This window comes from Leishmania major, chromosome 19, assembly GCF_000002725.2.
Source record: "Leishmania major strain Friedlin complete genome, chromosome 19".
Classification (NCBI taxonomy): Eukaryota; Euglenozoa; class Kinetoplastea; order Trypanosomatida; family Trypanosomatidae; genus Leishmania; species Leishmania major.
In genome coordinates this window covers 19,687-42,939 of record NC_007260.2, presented here as the reverse complement: position 1 = coordinate 42,939, position 23,253 = coordinate 19,687, and the positions used below count along the sequence as shown (strand labels likewise).

The window sequence follows — 23,253 nt, the reverse complement described above, 5'->3', positions numbered from 1 at the left end:
CTGTGTGCCACCCCGAGTGTGGTGCGCTATGTGGGGAGCAGCATAACGGGAAGCGACTGTGAGGCAACCTGCTTGGTGGGCGGGGTGGGCAGAGTTTGAGGCAGAGACGGTGCTCCGATGACTGTGTCGGCGCATTGCTGTAACGCGCTTCTGGCGCTGCTTCGCACCCCGCGGAACGGGGGCCTGTGGCTGACTGTGAGGGGTAGGGTGGAGTGGTGCGGCGTGCTGTATGGCGGAGGACGGGCGCGTCGGAAACGAAAGCTTCGCCTCTCCGCCAACTCCTTTCTGGTCTGGGCCTCGTGCGTATGTGGTTCTCCTGCCTCCCGTCTCTCTTCGCCGTTTATGGGTTTCGATTGCTCTGGTGCCTCTGGCCTTTCCCTCTGTTGCGTTTTGTGCCCGGGGCTTCTTGTCACTCTTCCCACCCCCTCCTCAGCGATTTGCTTCACGTAAAGATGTAGCAGGAGTACCAACGGAAGGCGAGAACACAAGGTAAAAAATAATGACAGCGTTGAAGTGGTGGAGTGCTGCAAGCAAGTGTGAGCGCAGGAGTCGGCACCGCGCACAAACACACAGACATGACAAAGGAAGCGCGAAGGAGACGGATGATGTTCAACCGAGTTCAGCTTAACTGTGCACAAAATGTTTGACAGTTAAGAACACACACGCGATAGTAGCACGGGGCAAGAGCATTTTCTTATACCTTCATCGTTCATCTCACACGGGTCACCCCAACGGCAGGTCAGGGGGCCAGGGGCAGCACCGGCCCCAGCTCCTAACGTATTTTTCGGTGTACTTCCAGGTAGCTCCATGCGAGAACATCACAGGTGTCAGGAAGGGTGTGGGATGGGGGGCTACAGCTTGAAAACTGCGTCACCACTCTTTGCAGCTACTCTCACCGAAGTCGGCGAGTGAAAGCCCTTGTGAGCTACTCGCGATGGCGTCATCAGAGTCTCCACTTCCACCTGCTTTTGTGTGTTGCCGTGCACGCCCATTTGCTCTCCCTCACCACTTTCACCGTCTCTCGCTCCGTGTCTGCCTCTCGCTTTTGCATGCCATCGAGCCTTTCGTTTCTCTTGTCCACTGGCAGCAGATACAACATTACCCACTTCCCCGCCTTCAAAACTACGGCGTCGCGCAGGAAGAGTGCATTACTTTCGTTCCTCATAGGCGGATCCCGCCGAGAGGCGATTTTTGTATTTGTTTTGTCCCCCCTTTGTTTGTAGGAACAGAGGGCACCACGCAGGGCCGCGTAAGTGCTGATCGCTCCACGACAGCGCTGTTGTGTGAGTCGAACGGACACCGTCTAGCGCAGCAGAAGGCACAAGGGTCGTAGACAAGCACTCAGGCAGGAGGAGATCAACACAAGCAAGCAAAAAAAAATAAGCACAAGGGCTGCTGCAGGGACACGCATATTTGTTCTCTTCTCTCGCTCCCACACCCCTCTGCTGAACGCAACACTTGTCACGTGCGAGGCGTGCCTTTCCATTATCCACTGTACTGGCACACTTGAATGCAACACACGTTGCGAGGGTGAGCGACGACGTTCTTCGTTCCCTTTTCGACCTCTCGTTCAGGCGTGCGCGCGGGTGAGCGTGTAAGGAGGTCGGGGGAGGGGCACATTGTTTGCCCATCGGCGGCTGGTGCAGCGGCAGAGGCAAAAAAAAACGTGAAGAGTAGAGAAGCGGCAGCAAAGCGTTGGTGCTGTCTGTCTTCCGCGTTCTTTATGTTTTTCAAGGGGCTTTCGGTGACGTCTATGCAAGAAATCTTGCCTCACTGCTAAACACCACTCACAGACGCCCCACCTCAGCTTCCCTCGTTGTCTCTGCCGTCGCTGCACGTCTTTCTGCTGTTCACCTTAACACAGCACCGACATTCTCATCAAAACGAAGTCTTTCACTCATACACGCATCATTGGCCGTAATACTGCCGTGCTGCATCTCCCTCAAGCATATCTTTTCGCTATTTCTGATTGTGCCCCTTTTCTTGCACAGTTCCCTCCAGCTGCTGCGATCGGTCTTGTCTCTTTTTTTTTTCTGCCTTCCACGTTTCGCCAACGCGAGTTGGCGCCCCTTCCGCGAGAGACGGCAAATTGGGGAAGGAGAGGCGGGAGGGGCGTACTCTTGCCCGGGATCTCGAGAACCCTTCGTCTTGTACTGGTGTGTCAGCAACCGTCGCTGTTTTCGCTTGTCCTCTTTATCGCACCTTCACTCTTCGTTGCTGTGTGGCACATCGGGTAGAGCAACGTCGAGTGAGCGCGGGAGTCGAGACAGACACGGAAAAAGAGAGTGCAGCGCCTATACCCCGCCCCTTCGGACGCGTATACCCCCTTATGTTTGCGCTTCTTCGCTTTCACTCGTTGCCTCCGCCCCCTACTGCGGAGAAGTGTCTCTCTCTTCCCGTTCCCCTCTCGTTTTGAGTGTCTGCCATTATATCGACCCACCCACGTGCATCATGGCCCGACGCGCACTTGCTGCTCTGCTGTTGTTACTGTGCTGCCTGCTGGCGAGGAGCGAGGCTGCCCTCACCACAGTGTTTGGCGGCTGCGAAGCCGGCACATCAGGCTATGTAATTCACTCCTCCAGTGAGAACGACAAGGGGGTGCAGCACTTAATCGACAACGGCATCGCATTTGCTATCCTTCCTGCTACAGTCACCAATGGCGTTGTCACGTGGGAGAGCGGCGAGGTCGCTACGTGGATGCCGCCCGGCTTCCAAGCTCCGTCTGACGCCCATTACCGCCTCATCCTCCGGAAGAACGGCGCGTGGGCCGCCGTCTCCATGCCTTTTACGTGGAGTCACCTCTGCACCGACGGCCGCGAAGACGCGGAAACGACGACGACGACAACGCCAATACCGAACACAACGATGACTTCCACCACCACAACAACACCCGCACCGACGGCCAACCCTCACCTATCGTCGTCATCATTTCAATCAGAAGGCTCAGCCTCCAGCAGCTTTGCGTCGCCTATCACGACGACAACTCCGGCTCCTTATCCGACAACCTCCACCACCGCTGCGCCGCCGCCATCTTTGCCAACGGTGTCGTCGGTTATGCAGACAGTGAGGAGCGTCGTCTTCGCTGCAGTGCCGACGGTGGATGTGATGGATTTCACCTCGAATGTGGTCTACCTTCCGGCGACGGCGACCCTTGTGGAGAGCATGCAAGCGCTGCAGGCAGCGAGCACCGTGATCGCGGTACGGTTTGGTGCCACAGGACCCGTATCCGCTCTTTTCACGGATGCGACTGCCGCCTCCGTTTCGTTTCATGTGCCACATGAACTGTACAACGTCTCTGTGGTAACTTCGCATGCGCTGTCGCTGGTTACGCTAAACACCGCCGACGTCCTAGTTGTCGGCTCGCAGCTGCGCATCACACCGGTGCTGATCGCCCTTCAGCAGATGTCCATCGGTGTGGTACTGAGCGATGAGTCTATCCTAGAAGGCACGGATATCCTGGCGACGGTGCGCTTCGCAGGGGCTGGTACGGCGTTGCTGTATACCACGGACGTCTCCAAAGTCATCACATCCACGCTGTCCTTCTCGATGGTCAACAACGGCGCTGTCGGCAGTCGCTGCAAGCCGTCCCCCTCGTCCATCCCGTATTTCATCACCCGCTATGACGCGCGCTTCCTCGTGCCGAGCAACTATGTGGCGCGAGTGCACGCTGGCCGCAAAAGCGTCTGCGCTACCTACAACGGCAAGAGCGTTGTTGTGGCCCCCTTAGTGATTCAGGGCATCGCTGCGATGACCACGGCTGCCAGCTTTCCTGCAGCAGTGGCGATCCCGATCAGGCTGCAGGGCGGCACGACAACAGGCATCGCGAGGGGCGCCTACGCAGCTTTTGCGTCGGCGTCGCCGGACTGCACCTCGGAGAGAGCAAAAATCTCACTGCTTCCAGTGAGCTTCTTTACCGGCAGCAGCGACTCCTCCGCCGTGCCGGGCGCCGTCCTTGTCGCAAGCAGCGAAGTTCCCACTGGCAGCTACGTGTGCATGCGGCGCACCTCCACCAGCACAAAGTTTGCTGTAAGGTATCACGGCAAGCCGGTCACCGTTGCCGCAGCATCGATGCCGCCGGCGGCCGCCGCCACGGCACCCGTGCTAACCATCTTCAACGGCAGCTGTGGATCTTTGAACTTACTAGAGTTTGTGCGTCCGCCTGCCAGCACCGACGACATAGCCGCCTACTTGTCTGCTGTTTCAACTGTGTCAGAGGCCTACCGCGTTTTTCGCTTCGTGGCAGTCGAAGCAGGCGCCACCGCGGCGGGCAAGGCGGGCGCGTGTCGACGCTTCAAGCAGGAGGCAACGCGGGACGCCGCGAATGGCGCCATGCAATTCGCCTTCCCGCTCTACCTGCAGCAGACGAACGGTGTACTGTGCGCCGACGACGAGTACGTGCGGATTGACTACACGGTCGTCCAGCCCACGAACTGGCTGATGTCTATGGCTGGCGTCAGCGACTTCGCCTCCCGCATGTTGGTACTCTCTTCTGGCCCTGAGTACGACGCAGTGCCGCTTTCCGTGCGCAGCAGCCGCCTCGCTTCTGTCGGCTCCGGCACAGCGGTGCGTATCTCTCAAGACGGCAGCTGTGCTTTCGGCTACACTGCCCGCATTCAGTCGTACGACACTCAGCAGTACATCGCCATTCCAACGGCGTCTGTGGGCGTGTACACGCTTTGTGCCGGGCTGTACAACGAGACGGGCACGTCCATGTTCGTGTCGACCGGGTCACAGGTGGAGTTGGCGTCGTACGTGCGGGGCCGACGCAAGTGGATGCATGAAGCAGGAATCGAGAGGACGGAGTGGACGCCATGCGGCAGCGCCTCCACGTGTGGCCTTCACACGCAGCAGGCGTACGTCGAGGTGTGCAACGGTGCCGTTCGGCGCAACGTGTGGCCGCAGCGGTTAGATGGCGCCTTCGTGGGCTCCGACAGTGTCACAGTGCTCATGGCCGGCAACCTGTACAAGACGCGGGCGATTGTGTTGATGAACGGCGTCTACGTTCCGGTTGCGGCTGCCTTTGTGCACTGCCAGCAGTTCAGCTTGCTGCAGCTGTCCACCGACGACGGGGCAACGTACGGCCCGGCTGCCGTGGTACTCGGCAATCACCCGCAGATCGCGCTGAGCCCCGTCACGGATGTCTCCGGCGTTGTAGTGGGGTTTGTGCCGTGGAACGCGATGTGCGGCGGCGTGCACACCGGCGCGGATGTGATGGTAGCGCGCACGGCAGCCGGTGTCTCCGTGATTGACATGAGCGGGCTGCTGTTTGCCAAGACAGAGGGTTATTATGCAGTGTGCGTGCGCAACGGCGTCGCGTGGGCGCGTGTGACGGACACGTACATCAAAGTCGTCAATGGTGGCGTCACGGTGTACCAGGCCGAGGCGATCACCACCGGAGACGCGCTGGCGAACCAGAAGAGCATCCACCTGTACCAAACGCAGACGGCGACGTGGGGCGTGGTGGGCACCTTTTCTCCCTCCGTGAGCCTCCTCTTGAAGTTGGTGTGGATGGACTCCACGTGCACGATAGACGCGGCGTACACGGCAGCCCTTCGCTACATCTCCCCCAGCAGCGCCAATGTAACAGTCGAGGCGTCGCTGATTGCCGCCGCTCCGGCAGGCGTGGCATCACCGACACTGTACCCCTGCTACGCGGCGAACACGTTCGGCAACACGGCAGCGCCGATGCCGTTTGAGGAGCACCGCGGTCGCTCCATCACGGTCACGCAGCTCACCCTCTCTTCGCTCTTCTATCTCCCGTACCTCGAGCTCTCCGTCTCGGCCCCGGTTGACACGCGCATCCTTCTCACGGACCCTCAAGATCCTCCGATAACGCGGGTTTCCCTGCAAGTGACGAGTAGCCGGAGTGACGTCCCCCAGTGTGGTGCTGCCGCTATGTATGCGACAGTGCTGATCATTGAAACAGACGACCTCGGGCGCCGCTGGATGACGGTGCCGGCGTGGGTGCCGCAGACCTTGGGTGGCAGCGGGGCCACTAACGTGTACTTGAAGATGTGCGCCACGGCATCGAGCAGCGCGAATCCGGAGTTTGTCGCTGTGGACGCATACTTGGTGCTCAGCGCCAACGCCACCAACCTTGCCGGCAACCCCATGTCACTGCGGTTGACGTTTCTGCCACTCAACTCGTCCACGGACCTGCTCGACTACAAGGCTGCGCAGTACGCCCTCGTCAGATACGCTGCAACGGAGCTCAAGGTGCCGGAGACGGTGGCGCTGGTGGCTTCCCTCGGCAACAACGCTTTTGAAGTCTTCATCGACGATGCGCTGCAAACCGGCGCAGCTCCGCAGTCGACGTTGACGCCGACGCAACAGCTCTACCAGACCCTCGCAAAGGGCACCAACTTGCCTCTGTTTTTGAATGGCCGCGACAACGCCACGGCCTGGTTTGTCCTTGCCAAAGCGGAAGCCGTGCACCTGGTCGACCAAACCACCGTAGACGACTACCCAGCGCTGGCTCTGCCCGTGTCGGGGTCTGCAGGCAAGTCCTTCAACTACACCGGCCTGAGCATCGCGCTCTTCTGCGTCGTCGTCGCGCCTACCACCATCGGCTTTGTCGCCTTCTCTGTTCAGCAGACCATCCCGACCCTCTCGCACTCGCGCTTCGGCAAGGAGACGGCGGTGTGCGTGGAGACTGGCGACTCGCCACCGCCGCGCAACCCATGCTCGCTGGTGGACCTGGAGGTGGAGGGTGGTGCCAAGAAGAACAAGGACCGCGACGTCCCTTTAGTCGTGCCGAGAGCGGAGGACACCACCCAGTCCCCGCTCTACGATTCGGACGACGAGGGAGCGACGCACGAGATGAAGGACATGGGCACCTCGCCACCTCTGCGCAACGACACGTTTGTCATGGCACACCGGAAGGGCGTTTCCTCCCGCTCGTCCGTTGAGGATGCAGCAAAGAGCTAGAGTCCACACCGAGGCGTGTGGACGAACACCACGTCGCCACCTCAGCTGTGTGTGTGAAGAAGTTCTGGCGTTTTCCTTTTTAAAGCGTTTCTCGGCCTATTATGTGATGACTGATTAATTTTCCCGATTAAGCAATTCACATTTCACGTGTGTACTTGTGTGTGTATGTATATGTGGCTGTGTGTGTGTGTGTGTCCTCGATGCTGTCGGTGTCGGAAGCCGTATGGACATCTGTGCGTACGTGCGTGAGTTCGTGCGCGCGACGGCGTATCGCCCACCCTCCCTCCCCCTCCTTCTCTGGTTTTCCCCCTCATTTCTCCTTCCCTCTCACTTTCTCTTCCTCCTCTTATTCTTTTGGCTTGCTCGACATTTTCTTCTTCTGTCGGCCCCTGTGGAGCCGCCTTGCTCCTTGCAAAGACGCGCTCAAGCTGTAGAAGGAAAATTTTTGGGGAGGGGGTTGGTGTCTAGCGAAGCCGTGCGCGGACGCTGCGAGCACGGGTGCGTGAGGGGCTTCACAGTTTGTTCGACGTGTGTGATGATGGCGGTGCGACCTTGACGGGCTCGTGTATAACGCAAAACGAGCACCCAAGGCAAAGAAGGCAAAAAAAGCGAAGAGGTCAATCATGGCCCACCGAAGGCTGCACACCTGAACAGAGAAGAACCGAGGCGAACAAAGCAGCAGATCTGGCCGCTTGTGCGTATGTGTCTGTAGGAGTGTCAGCGAGGTGTCTGTGTGACTGCGTGTCTGTTTAGGAGTGCATAGCAGCCAAACTGGCTTGCGGTAGAGAGGAGGTGGGAGTCAGCTCAGGCATGAGGATCAAGGAAAGGAAGCGTGTACACCGCCCTTCTCCTTTCTACCTTTGGTAACACCCTCTCTCTACCTTCCGCAGCTGCAGCGCTGCACTGAAAGATGGTGTTGGGTGACGTGCGCTCGACGCGCATTGCATCTGCTCTTTGCTTAACGCACGGCCGTTGTGTACGAGTGACACAATGAGAGGAGGGGTGCCGGCGCTGGGTGCGTCAGATGGTATGCGGCGCCTCCGTGCTGCGCTCGTCGCCTCTTTCCTCTTCGGCCCTTTCCCCCTGTTTTGCTCACCATATCGCTGAGGTGCGCATCTCCTGCCTTTCTTGCCCCCCCCCGCTCACGCACGGTGATGCGCGACACCTCCCTCATGAGCGGCCGCGATTCCCTTTTCATCACTTCTGAAGTTTCCGTCTTGCCACTCTCTTTGCTCTTCTGTGTGACACACGTGCCACAACATCAATATTTCATGCGCGCACGTCGCTGCATGCTTTGCGGTGAACTTGTGTGCTTCCTTCTGCACTCCCTTTTTGCTTTTCTCTTCTTTGAGCTCATCACTGCCGTTTGACTGCCGCGGGCATTGGCGCTACCACTTTCCTCACTCTTTATCCCTTCAGCATTGTTTCGTACACACGCACGCGCACGTGAAAGAGCCGCACGCCGACAGAGCAGCCGTTCCGGACTCTCCGATAACTGAACGCCACCCACCCAAAAAAAATGTCAAAGAACGCTGACCAGGAGGAGTGGGAGGATTACGGCGACGAGGAGGTGCAGGATGAAGAAGAGGAGGACACCACCATCAACAACTCCGACGTGGTGGTGCGCTACAAGAAGGCCGCAACGTGGTGCAATGAAACGTTGCGCGTGCTTATCGATGCCACAAAACCTGGCGCCAAGGTGTGCGACCTGTGCCGCCTCGGTGATGACACCATCACCGCCAAGGTCAAGACAATGTTCAAAGGCACGGAAAAAGGCATCGCTTTCCCGACCTGCATCTCGGTCAACAACTGCGTATGCCACAACAGCCCTGGCGTGTCGGACGAGACGACGCAGCAAGAGATCGCGATGGGTGACGTCGTGCACTACGACCTGGGCATCCACGTGGACGGCTACTGCGCCGTCGTCGCGCACACCATTCAGGTGACAGAGGACAATGAGCTTGGCAAGGACGAGAAGGCGGCGCGCGTCATTACAGCGGCGTACAACATCCTGAACACGGCGCTGCGCCAGATGCGTCCCGGTACGACCATCTACCAGGTGACAGACGTAGTTGAGAAGGCTGCGGAGCACTACAAGGTGACTCCGGTAGACGGCGTCCTCTCGCATATGATGAAGCGCTACATCATAGACGGATACCGCTGTATCCCGCAGCGCAGGGTCGCGGAGCACATGGTGCACGACTACGATCTCGAGAAAGCGCAGGTGTGGACGCTAGACATTGTCATGACCTCCGGCAAGGGCAAGCTGAAGGAGCGCGATGCGCGGCCGTGCGTGTTCAAGGTGGCTCTGGACTCCAACTACTCTGTGAAAATGGAAAGCGCGAAGGAGGTTCAGAAGGAAATCGACTCCAAGTATGCCACCTTCCCCTTTGCCATCCGCAACCTGGAGGCCAAGAAGGCCCGCCTCGGTCTCAACGAGATGGCGAAGCACGGTGCTGTCATCCCGTACCCTATTCTCTTCGAAAAGGAAGGCGAGGTCGTCGCCCATTTCAAGATTACGGTGCTCATCAGCAACAAGAAGATTGAGCCGATTACCGGCCTGAAGCCGCAGAAGGCCCCGGCGCTCGAGCCATACACGGACGAGATGCTGCTTGCGACGAACAAGCTCTCGCTGTCGCTAGAGAAGAAGGCGGCGAAGTAGACGGCCGTGGCATCCGTGACGCTGTACTGCGAGCTTTCGTAGGCGTACGCCTCTTGTGAGGCGTACACGTGTGCTGTTTGCGGACGAGGAGGCACCCATTCTGTTCCCCTTCTTCGCTAATCTCCGCGTTTCCTCTGACGCTGGCTTCTCTGCCGGAGTGTGGTGAGGCGCGTGGGGGAGAAACGGCCCACTCGCATGCCTGTGCATACGCGAGCACGGTAGGGAGCGCGGTGTGTGTGTGTGTGGGGGGGCGTGTTACGAGTACAAAAGAGGCTCGATCTCTGCGACTCTTTTCTTTCTGTAAACAGGAACATAAGTAACCAATACGCAAACTAAAAATGAAGTGTGTATTCGTCGTTGGCTTGGTACGCGCGCGTGCGTCTCCTCCGTCTCTCATTGGAAGGGGCGGAGGGAGAATGGCGGCGGGGCGCACAGAGCGATCGTGCCTGTGCGTGTTGAGCGGGCGGGGTCTATGCAAAGCGCATCGGAACGGCGGAGAACAGAGGGGGAAGGATTCGGCAGTTGTGTGTCGCCAGCGCTTTCTCACTCCTTCCCTCCCTCGTGTACCCCCTTCTCTTCCTGTCTCTCTCTCCTCTTCTTTTTTGTGTTTTTTTTTGCTGTCTCCCCTTTTACTCATCACGTGTGTCTCTGTATGACGCCTGCGTGTACCTGTCTCCGTACGTACATGCGTTTGTTGGTGTATGTGTGTGTGTGTGTGTGTGTGCTAAGCGTGCAATGCGGGCGAGTCTTCCTAAGAAGGCATGAAGTGCACGAGCAAGAAGCCAATCAAGCCGCAGACAAAAAATATGATAACAAGAGGCGCACAACGAACTACCGACACAGCGATACGGCATGGAGAGCGCTAAAAATGTGTGCTGGTTTGCGCGGCTTCTGCCCATCGTGTGTGTGGGTGTGCTTGTGCGTGTTGTTCATGTTTTGAAACCCGACGGCGCAACCACAGGGTGCGAAAGGGAGCCAGCGAAAAAGAAGGTGACCTGTTTCCATCTTACCGCCATCGTCACGGTCATTCACAAGGACTCCTTTGCATCGCTACGTTTTACGAGTTCCACGTGTGTGTGTGTGTGGAGGGGGGGGGGCGGAGAGGACGGCGCGTACGTAGACGGCGCCTACCTGTGATGCGTATGCAGTGTGGAGCGTTGCAATCTTCTGGCCCTGGTGCACACCGCACCTGTCGCTTTCTCCATCACTCCTACTCCCCTTCGCTCAATTTTCTCTTCTGCTTTACGCGCGGGCTGCATTCCTGTGCGCACCCATTCAACACTCATCGGTCTGAATGCGCAACATCTAACGCCGTTTCCTCGCCCCCCCCCCCCTGACACGTGCGTGTGCGCAGCTTACTCGAGTACGCCCGATCATCCACTCATTCATAGGTACCGGCGAAAACAGAGAGATTTATCTCTTCGACGTCCACTAAGACACACACGCATCGCCACGTCCACCTCTGCATACGCGGAGAGTAGAGTCACACGCACGCAACACAACGCCAGCAGAAAAGGGCAAAGCGCGCGATTCCTCACGTCTACATACGCCCACCGCGTGGACTCCTCTCCCGCTCGCTGGACACAGCGGGGTATTTCGCTTTCGGCGCTCAACCGCTACAGTTTTCTTGCTTCCTTGGACTGTTTTGACGTTTGTGTGCCTTCCTCCTTTCCCCCTTTCCCATTAGTGTTGCCTCCATCGCTCTTTCTCGCCGTGTCTTGCTGTATTCGCTACCGCCACCCCCGTGAGCTCTTTGGCAAGGGCCCCTGTCCCGTATCCCCACCATCGACATCAAGCGCTCTCTCCTCCCGAAAGGTCTGTTCTGTTGAGGTTGCCGTGCTTCTTTTTTTTTCGAAGACTTTTGCTCGTTTGTTTATACACTGCACTGCGCCTCCCTCCCCTTACCCCTCTGCGCATTGCTTTCTTTCCTCTCCCCCACCCCACCGCGCTGTATCGAACTCACCATCACCTCCACCGCACCCACAAACGCCCCTTTCCCCCTCATCCCTTCCTCTCCTTGCACACGCGCGCCCTTTTTTCGCGAGTGCCCCGTGGAGTGTCCATCGACGACGCTACGCTTGCATGCACATCACCACCGTCAACTGAAGCCCACCGAGAGAGTACGCTTCTTTTGCTTTCGGCCACTCTTAATCCCCGACGCTGCCACTCCACTCCCTCCCCCTGATCTGCTCCTCCACTGAGAACACCACTCACAAATCACACGAGAGGGCCGAAAAGTGCGATAGAGACGACGACCCGCGACAGCGTAACGTGCACGGAAAAATTCACACGCATCCAGCAATGGCGGCGATCTCAACCAAGGAGCTGATGGAAGTGACGCTAGGCAAGAAGCTCGGCGCTGGCAGCTTCGGCTCTGTTTTTGTGGGTGTGCTTCCCAGCGGTAACTTCGTTGCAGTGAAGATACTGGAGCTCTCAGACGACGCGCCGTCCAACACGGAGGTGGAGATTCACCGGAAAATGGTTCACCCCAACATTATTCGCTATCTGTACAGCCGCATTGATTTGGAAAGCACACCAAAAAAACTCTACGTCTACCTGGAGTTTGTGACTGGTGGCTCGGTGACGTCGCTGATGAAGAGCTTGCCGAATGGCTGCCTGCCTTATGCAGTAGTGCGCGTGTACGCACGGCACATGTTCCAAGGATTGGAGTATCTTCATAGCAACCAGGTTGCCCACCGTGACATCAAGGGCGACAACGTGCTTATTTCCATGGACACCGGCACGGCAAAGCTAGCGGATTTTGATCAGGCAAAAATCATGAACACGCACAGCACCTTGCGCAAAGCGGCGACGGCGACGTTGGCGGGAACGCCATACTGGATGGCGCCTGAGGTGATCACAGACGAGGACGGTTACGATCCATTCAAGGCTGATATCTGGTCAGCGGGCTGCACCGTGGCGGAGATGATCACAGGGCGCGCTCCGTGGACCCCGATGCCGAATGTGATGCACATCATGAACAAGCTGGCGCTCTCGACCGGATGGCCTGATGCGGTGCCGAAGGACGCCAAAGAGCTTGGTTCACAAGATGCGTACGACTTCTTAGACTTGTGCTTCCAACGAGATGTGTCGAAGCGGCCGCCCGCTGCCACCCTCCTCAAGCACGTGTTTCTCCGAGTCTGATGGCGGTGAGCGATGAAACGAACCAGTCTCCCAAATCATGGCAGATAGTACATATATATAAGAAACGGTTCACGGCTGGCTCTAAAAAAAAATACGGTGAAGGGGTGCGATGGTGATTTCTCAGGATGTGAGGTGAAGTCGGAGAGAGGGAGAGGGGGCGGATCGTTGCAAGCGTGGGTGGGTGGGTCTTTCCTTTTTCCTGTATCTCTGCATGATTGGCTTTCACGTAATTGTCCACTGCGGCATCTCACCAAGGCCACCCCCCCCTTCTATCTGTGCACCTCTCTTGAGTGTTCATGTAGTTCTGTGCGCTGCACTGTTTCGCAAAGGCTGAGCGTAGCGGTATGCGTGAGCCTGTGCGCGTCCGCCGTGCAACGGCCGCTGTAAGCCACGCTGTGCGCATTTTGTTTTTCGTTTTGTCCTCTTTGGCGAGCCCGCGCGTGCACTGCGGCGATGTTTGCGCTCCATCAAACTGAGGTGCCGACCTCCTTTTGTGTGTTGCTGTGTCGATTGCTATGTCTCTTATCTTTCTTTTTTCTTCTTCGTGCAATCCTTTGTTTTATGGTGGGGTATGTGTGTCTGTGTGTGCGTGCGCGTGTGTCGGCGTTTGCGTATTTTGTGCGCCTCTCTAGAGTAGGGCGGAGTTGAATGGGCTTTGGTGAGCTGAGGTGTGTGTAGTACTTCACGCCGCCCCTCGTGATGTCGATCGTGTCTTCTCTCCCGTTTTTTCCCGCGCTTTCTCTTGCACGTGTGGTTGCTGCATTTTGGTGATTTTATCTCTTTTGTATTTTTTTTTTTGCTTCTCTCTCTCTCTCTCTCTGTAGCTCGCTTTTTTTGTTGTTTTCATTCCCTTGCGGTTTTTTGCGGTACGTATGCGTGTGTGTTGTTGTTGTTGTTGTTGCGCATCCATACACCTCCCTCTCTACGCCCACGTCACTCACACCCCCGATCTTTCTGTTCGTATGTCTTTTTCTCTCGCCCAGCGGCAATCAGGGCCCGTAGGCAAGTATGATGGGTTTGTCTCTCCCCCTCTCTCTGTGTACACGTGCTGATGGACCGAGGTCTTTCCTCGCGTCGCACCGCACCTCCTCCTGTTTTCACTCCCTTTTGTTTTCGCCATTGTCTATTGCACACACATGTGGGTGTGCGCATGCGCGAATGTCCGTGAACAGCGTGGCGTGAACTCGCAGGGAGGAAGCGAAGAGTGACAGCAGCGTTGTGTGTGTGTGCGCGAGCGCTGCAGCTGTGTGCAGCAAAGACACTAAAAGAACCTTTAGAGCAACAGTTAGCGTTCCTAAGACGTCTTTCGCAGAGGTGCCATGACCGTGTGTAAGTGCGCGCGCATGCAAGCAAGGCGATAGAGAAGTAACGAAAGATGAGTCAGGGATACACGCGAGGCACACCCTTTGCATGCACACACACACAGTGAGCAGCACGCCTACACACAAAAAAGAAACTCATCAAAAAGTGAGGGCAGCAAAATGGGCGAGATGCGGAGTCGTGTGCACTCCGCGCATGCGCGATCGACTCGTGCTGGGTGTACTCAGTCACTGCAGGCCCTCTTCCTCCTCCCGCTCGCGTCGCTCAACGCCCGTCCCACGGAAAAGGTGTTGCGTGCAGTTTTTATTGTGTCCGCAGCGTGTGTGCCGCCACACATCGCCCCCCTGCTTCCCGACACCTTTTTGTTTCTGAGAGTCTTTTTCTCTCGAACATAAGAAGGTGCGGGGGTGCGGCTGTGCCTACCGCCGCGTCCTCATCACAGGTGACACACTGATGGCGCGTGCGAATGTGCTGTTTTCTGGCTCTCCAAAGTCTCCCTTCTTACTTTTTATTCTGTTGTTGCATGTGACGTTGCGACGCCACCGTCGATCCCTTTTCCCCTTCCACTTCCCCCGCCTTCACGCTCTCAACACACTCACTCACAGATGCATGTGCGAAGCAGTCCCCATCGCATCTTCACTCCGAGTCCACGCCGCACTTCCATTGTTGCAGAGTCTCCCTTATTGGCGCGTGTGTGTCTGTGATTCGGTCGTCTGTTGTACGAGCACCTAGTGCTAAGCTATCGGGTCTCATTAGAGAGACATCGACGGACAACAGCGCAATCACAGGAAAGAGCAACACCGCACAAGACTACACTGGTCTACCATCTCCTGTTTCCAGCATCTGGGCACCGCACATCGAGATACTCACACAAGCACAATCAATCGCCCGCAGGTCTGCCTTGCCCGATACTCACTGCTACTCACTCACGCCCCTTAGCCCATACTGCTGTTTCCACCTTTGCTGATACGCTTACGCAGTGCACCAGATCCTGTCAGTGCCTTCTTTTTCGTTTCTATCCTTGTTTTTCATCGACGCGCGCGCCACCATGCAGCCGAGTAGCGACAACGGGGCGAGCACCGGCGCCAACGTCGTGGTGGAGGGCAAGTACACGATTCAGGATGCGAACATCGTAGGCCGTGGCGCGTACAGTGTGGTAAAGGTATGCACACCGATTCACCCCTACGTCCCACCAGGGTCGAGGCCTGGGATGAAGTACGTGGTGAAGATTATCGAGAAGGACTACCTCATCTCGCTTGCCAAGGGCGACGTCGATATGGCCATGGCGGAGATCAAGCGAGAGATCGACGTGCTGCGGCACATTCCATCGCACGAGAACGTGGTCACGTTTCTCGAGTACGTAGAGACGGAGAAGCAGTTTCTGCTTTTCTTCGAGAAGGTTCAATGCGGCGACCTGTGTGAACTCATTCTGCAGTCCTCCAGCGGCAAGCTGACGGAGGAGAAATCGAAGTTGTACACGTACCAGGTCATCAAGGCAGTGCTGCATTGCCATCTGCACGACATCATCCACCGCGACATCAAACCCGAGAACTTGCTTGTGAGCGAGGACGACAACATTAAACTGACGGATTTCGGTCTAGCAAAGCGCTCGCGAGGGGTGTGCACCGGCGACTCCCCGAGGGACCCGCTGGACGTGACGGCGTTGATGATGCCGTACCCCGGCTGCGAGCGTCTCTTGGGCAAGCGAGTTGTTTGCTCAGACGTCATTGGCACGCCCCGCTACGGCGCCCCGGAGATGTTCTACGCTAAGTTCACGCAGACCCACTACGACGGCTTCAACGCCGACACGTGGTCCATCGGCGTCGTCACGTATATTACGCTCTCCGGTAGCTTCCCCTACTCGCCGGGGTCAAACGCGTCAGAGAAGGAGGTGTTTCGCACGATCATGTCCACCCCGCTGCCGAAGCCGTCCGGCATCTCGCCGCTGGCTTGGGAGTTTGTGCAGTCGATGCTGAACAAGGACCCGAGTAAGCGCACCCCCCTGTACGCCGCGCTCAACCATCCGTGGCTGTCTGACGTGGTGGTGCAGCGCGGCTCCGTCGTGGCGGCGCAGCTGCGGGCGAGCGCCATTTCGGCCGACGTCGAGTCTGCTGCTGCTCGCTTCGACGAGGAGGCGCGCTGCCTGCGCATATGCATGGCCACGCTGCAAAGCGAAGTGGCCGCGCTCAGAGAGGAGCGCGACCGGGTACGCGAGGTGCAGCAGCCTGCCTTACAAGAGACCCACACACCGGCTCGTCGTGCGCAGACGCCGAGTGGGCTTTCGCGGCCGCGCAGCACACGCTATCCTGCGTCGACGATTCGTGTCTCCTCGCCCGCGCGCGTCATTAATCACCGCCGCACAGGCAGCCATGACAGCAGCAGCGCTGGATCCGTTCCTCGTCGCGCCTCTGCGCCGCGCGGGAGGAGCCCGCTGGCGCGCAGCGCAGGTGGCGCCGCGGTGCGTCGTGGCACCCCTGCAAGAGCCGGCGGCACCACCCCCGCCCGCAGTGCAACGCCGTCTCGGACCACCGGCGCTCGCTCGGGCTCTGCGGCGCGGGCTATGATTTCCACTCGAGGCGCCACGCCGACACGCTCCGCCACACCAGGCCGCAGCGCCCATGATCGGTCGCGCACTCCACACCGCAGCGCCATATCTGGCACCGCCAACGGCACCACTTCCGGCGTGTCGCACTCCACCAACGCCGTGAATCCCGCCAACGAGCTGCACCTTGGCGACCAGGTCACGTACAAGGGCTGCCGCGCTATCGTGCGGTTCAACGGGTCAACCGCGTTCGGTGCCGGCATCTGGATCGGGCTGGAGATGTTAGAGGGCAACGAGGGCACCAACGACGGCTCCTCATTCATTGACAAGAAGCAGTACTTCACGTGCCCCAAGGGCAAGGGCGTGTTTGTGCGCGCCTCCCAGGTGAAGAAGCTGGGCTGAGGCGTAGGTGCATGTGTCGGGGAACGAGTGCAGGTAAAGATGTGGGATCGCGATCTTGACAATCCACATTTCTCTCCCCTTTTCTTACGCTCCTCTCCGCCTCGGCTGCTGCCCCCCCCCCCTTCCCCGTCTCTTCACTCTATGCAGCGCTCTCGCTTCTTTGTCGACCGTTTGCAGTCGACGTTCGAGCAGGCGTTGCATTCATGCACTTCACTGCAGTATATGTTGTCGTACTCCATCATCTCTCCCTTCTGGCTTTGTATCTGTGGCTCCTTCCTTCTTTGAGGTCTTCCCCCGTTTTGTGTGTTGTTTCCGCCTCCCCTTTTTCATCGCTCTCCGGTGCCTCTCAGTGAAGCAACTACACCCTCTCTCACTGTCTCCTTTCCGTCTTCCCTCGTCGTTGCTTCCCTGGTCGATGCTGTGTGTCTGTCCGTCTCCGTCTGTTTGTGATGACTTTCTTCCTTCTCTGTGTTTGTCTGCACGCACATGGGTGTGCGTGAGTGTACTAGATGACTGCGTAACGCGTGCGTGTGTACGTTTTCCGTAGGACACAAGAAACGAACGGAAAAAAACCGCGAAACGAACGCGCGAATTGATCGCGGGAGTCGGGTCGAGGGAAAGGGAGGGGGGGGGAGTGGCCTTGCATGTGTCTCGCCCAACTGCTCCACCGCTTATGCTTACCCCTGTTCTCTGGGCCCCTGGTGGTTGTGTGTCATGACGAGAGCCATAGAGGCAGCTTGTGTGCCACACGGCTCTCATGCAAATTTCCGTTGTGTGTCTCCTCGCAGTCGCATGATGGCCCGTCTCTCTGGATGCACGTGTGGGTGCGGAGCGGCATCCCTCTGCGCACGAGGGCGAGCGAAAGAGGGATTAGCGAGTGTGCGTGTTGCGGCAAGTGCTCCACACTTTTGCTGCTTCTCGCTCCTCTCCTCTGGTGATAGGGCGGCTTCTTTGCCCCTCCCCCCTCCCCCGTCCTCAACGTGCTCCACTGCTTCGCGTTTCTTTTCTCTATCGATCCATGTATCACCTGGTCGCTGGCGCATCGCGCACATACGCACGCGACAATCAAAAACGAAGGAACTACATAAACACACCAAACCAACCTCATCAGTACGATACCTACATATAGACACAGAGAATCAAGCGAGTCATCGTCATGTCGCAGAACTTTGGCGACTGGTTCAATCAGCTGGGCCTCGTCACCCGTGCCTCTCTCGTCGCATCTGTGGGCCTGTCCGCCGCCTGCTCCCTCAACGTGATGGGTGTCGGCTCGGTTATCCTCACCTCTGAAGCCATCACCTCGCTGCAGGTGTGGCGCTTCGTGACAGCCGCCCTCTACCTCGGCAATTTCTCTTTCCCATGGCTCATGACGGTTGCAATGTTTGTCACGTACGTCAAGAACAACGAGGAGAGCGACTTCAAAGGCAAGACGGCAGACATGGCGTACATGTTTCTGCTGCTGTTGGGTGTCCTCTCCTCTGCTGGCCTCTTTTTTAACGTGTACGTGACGAGTTTCTCGTTCCTAATGGCGCTGTGCTGGATTTTCTGCAAGCGACACCCGGAGCAGGAGCTGACGCTCTTTGGATTCTCCTTCCGCTCGGCTGTGTTTCCGTGGGTGTTGATGGCACTGCACCTCGTCATGGGGCAGGGGCTGCTTGCTGATATTCTAGGCATAGTGGCCGGACACGCCTACGTATTCTTCAAGGATGTTCTTCCAGTTTCACACAATCAGCGGTGGCTGGAGACTCCGATGTGGCTGCGGCACCAGTTCCCGCAGCCGACGCACCGCGTCGCCTCCTTTGGCCCTGAGGTGCACCCGTACGACCCTCGCTTTCAGGCGGCATGGCGGGGTGAAGCTCAGCAGAGGAGCAGCGGCTCGCACAACTGGGGACGTGGCCAGACGCTCGGTAGCAGCTGAAGTACCGGCGCTAGTTTCCTGAAGTCACCAGTGCAGCGGCTGCGATTCCCCGCGCCGAAACTGAAGAGCGCGTGCTGCCCTGTGCTACTTCTGTCTCTGCTTTGCTGCACGGGGGCAGGGGTCCAACCCGTGGGCACACCGTATGAGCGGGCCGGGGTGTGTGTGCTTCCTCGATTCCCCGGCCTCGATCTCTTCTTCTCTTTTTGTTTGTCTGTGTGTGTGGGTGTGTGGGCTCCTCTCTCGCGGGCGTGCATGCTGACGACGTGCGTGTTTGGGCGTTGCCGCGTACGATGCGTGTGTCTTTGGTTGGCTGTCATGGCTGGTGTTTTTCGCTCTCGCTCTTGTCCGCTGAACCTCGATCGGAGAGAGAAAGCGAAAGAGAAGAAAGAGGCACATTACAAAAAGGTGTTCGTGAAACGAACACATCTCCATCCGATTACGAGTGGCAACCCCCCCCTCTCCGCTGTGCTGCTGATCATGCCAAATATGCAGTGCTGGCATATTTTTCTGAGCCATCACACACTGGCACTCGTCCTCTTTTGTACCTCTCGACTTTCTCATTCATGACACTCGCTTTTTTGTCTCTCATTGTTTCCTTTTGCAGCTGTCATGAACGTATCAGTCCACAGACGAACACACACCCAACAGCATAGTTCCGGTGCCAAGTCATCCTGTACGGCATCGTGCTCCGTGCTCAGCGCATTTTGCAACTTTCTTCATGCTGACGCTCTTCTCTCCTGAGTGTCTCTCCTGTGTGCTACCTCACCCGCTTGTCCCCGTGACCGCCGCACCTTTTTCTGCTTCTCCTTGTTTTTGTCTGTTTGCCCACTGCGGGCATCTCGCGGGCCCGCACGTGTGCGTGTTCATGGGTAGGAGGGAGCGGCATATTCGAAGAGCGAGAAGTGTTCGCCTAATTGTTTCGTCACGTCGAGGACGGGCAACACCGACGGAGATCCGCATACGCATACACGATACTCACAAGAAGGGAAACGCACGACAGTAAAATGCCCTTAGAGAATGGAGAGGTCCTTTCACGGTGTATCCAGCAAGTCGCCAAGGCATGCAGTGATGCACAGAGCTCCATGAAAGAGCTGGGGACGGGCCGGGACGCCATTGCCCGTGGTCGGCTCCGTCGAACCCGGCTCCTCGTCCAGCAGTGCAACAGTCGCGTAGAGGAGGTGCTCAGCGATGCGGAACCTTCTCTCGAGTCGTTGAGGCAGCAGTACGCCCAACAGAAGGCTGTTTTCGAGCTCATCAATGTCGAGGCCACGCGTCGGGAGCGGCAGACGTTCCAGCAGAAAGATCCGGCCAGCATGCGGGAAGGCGACCTCGACGCTCTAGAGTCACAGGTGACATTTTGCGAGGCGCGCCCCCTCAATATGTCGGAGTTTCACACGGAGGAGGCGATTCAGCGTGAGAAGCTACAGAGTGCGCGCGAGATCGAGTCGGATGTGATGGACCTGAAGATGGCGTACCAAGAGTTCCACTCGCTTGCGCATCAGCAACAGGAAAGCCTAGATCGTGTGACGAACAATGTGACGGAGTCCCGCTCTCTCATCGAGCGCGGACACGATCAGATCCAAGGCGCCACGCGCCGGCAGCGATCTTTTCGAAAAATTGGCTGCATTAGCGGCGCTGTAGTCATTGTCATTATGGTCATCGTCATGATTGTAGTCATGGTTCTCACCCGATGACTGTCATTCGTTTCGCTGCCGTTTTTCGTTTTTGACTGTTCCCATCGTCGCTCGCCCGATTTCCCCTCTTCCTCACTCGCTCTCTTTCTCCTGCGCAACGGCAGTAACGGATGTGGAGGGCGCGTGTTGTGCAGCGAGCCATGCTGAACACGCCGCTGCAACCATGGCCTGTGCTTGTGTGTTGTCTCTGCATTTTGCCTTCCCCTTTTTACTCATCACTGCTCTCCTCTTGTTCGCCTCTTTCTTGCGTCGACGCTTTGCTCCACTTTGCCCTCTGCTTTATGTTTCGATATGTGTGTGTAGGCCTGTGCCCGGGTGCAGACTGGCACGCGACAACGACGCTGATGATCGCCACACCGCCATCTTACTTGAGCCGAAATGACGCGTCACAGAGCCATGAGAAACAAACAACAAAAAACGATGTGTAAACTCAGCGTGGCGAGCAAGAGGCCACGACTCCTGCTCACCCGCGCAGCTGAGAATGTCGCTCGCGCTGTTCAGCGGAGATCCACGCGCACACAGACGGTTGTGTGTTCCATTGGGCACAGACGATACCTTTTTCCTTGCTCTATGTGCTTGCATCCCCCCATCATCTTTCGCAGCGCTCACCTTCATGTTTAGTCCTTTTCTCCTCCTACTTTGTACTCAAATCAACGGTGTTCCGCCGGTGCACCGATCTTCCGGTTTGACACTTCACTACCGCTGCCCCTCTCCATCGGCGTACGGGTCTTGCAGTGCTTCACTATATTTGTACGTGTATGCACGCGGGTATACCTCCGCCCTCAGTCCACGCCGACATTTGCAGCCTTATTCGTCAGCCGTTTTTCTTTTTGCCTTTTACCCCTTTTTGTTTCGCCTTTCTTTGCTTCTTCCTGCCATTTTCGCCGTCTCCGTCTCTCGGTACATGCCGACGTCCCCGCACTGACGCACAAAACCGACGCGCTGTGCTTACTACTGCCGCCTCCGTTTTTGTTCTTTTGTGTGTTGTTGTGGTTCATTTCAGCGCCATTACCACCACACGACGACAAGTTCTGCCATGAACTCCGGCTACCCAGGTCCATCCGGCATCACCGTGGGTTCGCCAGGCTTGCCTCCTGGTAGCTTGGGCTCTCCATTCCCTGAGCAGATGACCAGTGCGCACTCTTCCGACGGGATGCAAGGCAGCAACGCCTCTCAAGTTCCGTTGACGATTCACGCGGACGTTGACCAGCACTCGAAGTCACACTCGCCGACGCTGACGTCGGGGGTGGAAGTGCTTTTCGCCACGCACCAGCCCCCCGTAGCTGGCGTGAATGCCCCTTGGGATGAAGACGATGACTGGAGCACGCCAGGCGCACCCGCACAGCATCCTGCTTCGGTGGGAGCACCGGCGAAACCCCCACTCCCTCCGGGGAATAACGCTCCTCCTCCAATTCTCATAGCCGAGCAGATGAATCCCGGTTCCCCAGCTGAGCCTCACCCCACGCCAGTCGCCATGTCGCCGCCGCCGTCGTCGGATGGCTTTATCGCCTCCTCTTCGCGGGCGGGCTCGCCTAACTGCCCGCCCACGCCGCTGGAGAAGCCCTCCGCGGCTAACGTCGCCAAAGTGGATGCGCTCATGAAGCAGATCGCCAGCCGCACCGCTGCCATGGACGCTGCGACGAAGGAGAAGGAGATGAAGATTGTGACTGCAGCGCAGGAGTACCTCAAAGCGCTCATGGCGAAGCGGGGGGAGGAGGTGATGAACGCAAAGGCAATTCACAAGGAGGAGCAGCAGGTGGGCGCTGAAAAGATCAACGAGCACAAGAAGAGCGGTGACGTCTGGAGCGCAGTGGGCCTGCTGGTGGACTTGCAGAAGCCGAACCAGTACTCCAGGAGCACGGAGCAGATGCGCACCGTGCTCTCCGCACTGAACGCCACGCCTGCCAAGAAGTGAGCCGTTACAGTGATGCTGCTGATCGGTAGCTGCCGGCATCGTTCTTACAATGTCGTTTTTTCCAGTTTTGTCTTGAGCCTTGTTTATCTTTTCTGTGCGCGTCCTTCTCTCCGCCACGTATTGCGTGTCTTCATTCTCCTCTTGTGCTGCCTGAAGGCCCAGAGAGGCGATGCAAGGTAGAGCGTTTTTTTTTTGGGGTGGGAGAGGGGACGCGCCTTTGTGCTTGTGTCTGCAGTGTCTGCAGTGTCTGCAGTGTGGCAGACGGCGGCGGCAATGCTACCGTGATTTATGATGCTCTTTAGCGGAGACTTTGTTTCGAATTCTGCGCCTCTCACACACAGTTCGACAGTGAAGACTGCACGACGTCTTTGGGGCTTGTTTCGCTATCTTGCAAATGCTGAGGAGCAGACGAAATTGGAGAGAATAGGGGCCAAAGGTAGAGCCGCGCGGTGCTGCCGTGTCCCGCACGCGTCTGCTCGCCGTTTCCTCTGACCGCGACGTATGTGCCTCTCCGAACAAACTCGTTTGTTCTTACCGAAACTTTGATGTGCATTTTTCAGCTGTGTGTGTGTGTATGTGTGTCTCTCCATACATGCCCTTGGCCGTGCGTGCACACTTTGTTTTTGTTTCCTCGGTGTTTGTCTTTCTTTCGTTACTCCCTCGCTGCGTAGCGTTGCCTGTTTGTGCACGGACAGTGAGAGAAGAGGATGTGTCGGGAGGGGGTGTCCC

At 57.6% G+C, this 23,253-nt stretch overlaps 7 protein-coding genes across 7 annotated transcripts; all 7 read left to right on the top strand.

The window, feature by feature from the left end:
• Nucleotides 1-2,451: 2,451 nt before the first annotated feature.
• On the top strand, nt 2,452-6,927 carry LMJF_19_0170 (conserved hypothetical protein; the record flags this gene model as incomplete). Its single annotated transcript, XM_001682542.1, has 1 exon — nt 2,452-6,927. The coding sequence occupies one exon, from the start codon at nt 2,452-2,454 to the stop codon at nt 6,925-6,927; it is 4,476 nt and encodes a 1,491-aa protein (XP_001682594.1).
• A 1,519-nt stretch (nt 6,928-8,446) lies between these two features.
• On the top strand, nt 8,447-9,589 carry LMJF_19_0160 (putative aminopeptidase; the record flags this gene model as incomplete). Its single annotated transcript, XM_001682541.1, has 1 exon — nt 8,447-9,589. One exon carries the CDS (start codon nt 8,447-8,449, stop codon nt 9,587-9,589), a length of 1,143 nt encoding a protein of 380 aa, XP_001682593.1.
• Nucleotides 9,590-11,890: 2,301 nt separating this feature from the next.
• On the top strand, nt 11,891-12,733 carry LMJF_19_0150 (putative mitogen-activated protein kinase; the record flags this gene model as incomplete). Its single annotated transcript, XM_001682540.1, has 1 exon — nt 11,891-12,733. One exon carries the CDS (start codon nt 11,891-11,893, stop codon nt 12,731-12,733), a length of 843 nt encoding a protein of 280 aa, XP_001682592.1.
• A 2,368-nt stretch (nt 12,734-15,101) lies between these two features.
• Nucleotides 15,102-16,997, top strand: LMJF_19_0140 (putative protein kinase; the record flags this gene model as incomplete). Its single annotated transcript, XM_001682539.1, has 1 exon — nt 15,102-16,997. The coding sequence occupies one exon, from the start codon at nt 15,102-15,104 to the stop codon at nt 16,995-16,997; it is 1,896 nt and encodes a 631-aa protein (XP_001682591.1).
• A 1,156-nt stretch (nt 16,998-18,153) lies between these two features.
• LMJF_19_0130 (conserved hypothetical protein) lies at nt 18,154-18,915 on the top strand (the record flags this gene model as incomplete). Its single annotated transcript, XM_001682538.1, has 1 exon — nt 18,154-18,915. One exon carries the CDS (start codon nt 18,154-18,156, stop codon nt 18,913-18,915), a length of 762 nt encoding a protein of 253 aa, XP_001682590.1.
• A 1,004-nt stretch (nt 18,916-19,919) lies between these two features.
• On the top strand, nt 19,920-20,609 carry LMJF_19_0120 (putative QA-SNARE protein; the record flags this gene model as incomplete). Its single annotated transcript, XM_001682537.1, has 1 exon — nt 19,920-20,609. One exon carries the CDS (start codon nt 19,920-19,922, stop codon nt 20,607-20,609), a length of 690 nt encoding a protein of 229 aa, XP_001682589.1.
• Nucleotides 20,610-22,038: 1,429 nt separating this feature from the next.
• On the top strand, nt 22,039-22,524 carry LMJF_19_0110 (conserved hypothetical protein; the record flags this gene model as incomplete). The annotated part of the gene is made up of 1 exon (XM_001682536.1): nt 22,039-22,524. One exon carries the CDS (start codon nt 22,039-22,041, stop codon nt 22,522-22,524), a length of 486 nt encoding a protein of 161 aa, XP_001682588.1.
• Nucleotides 22,525-23,253: the final 729 nt, after the last annotated feature.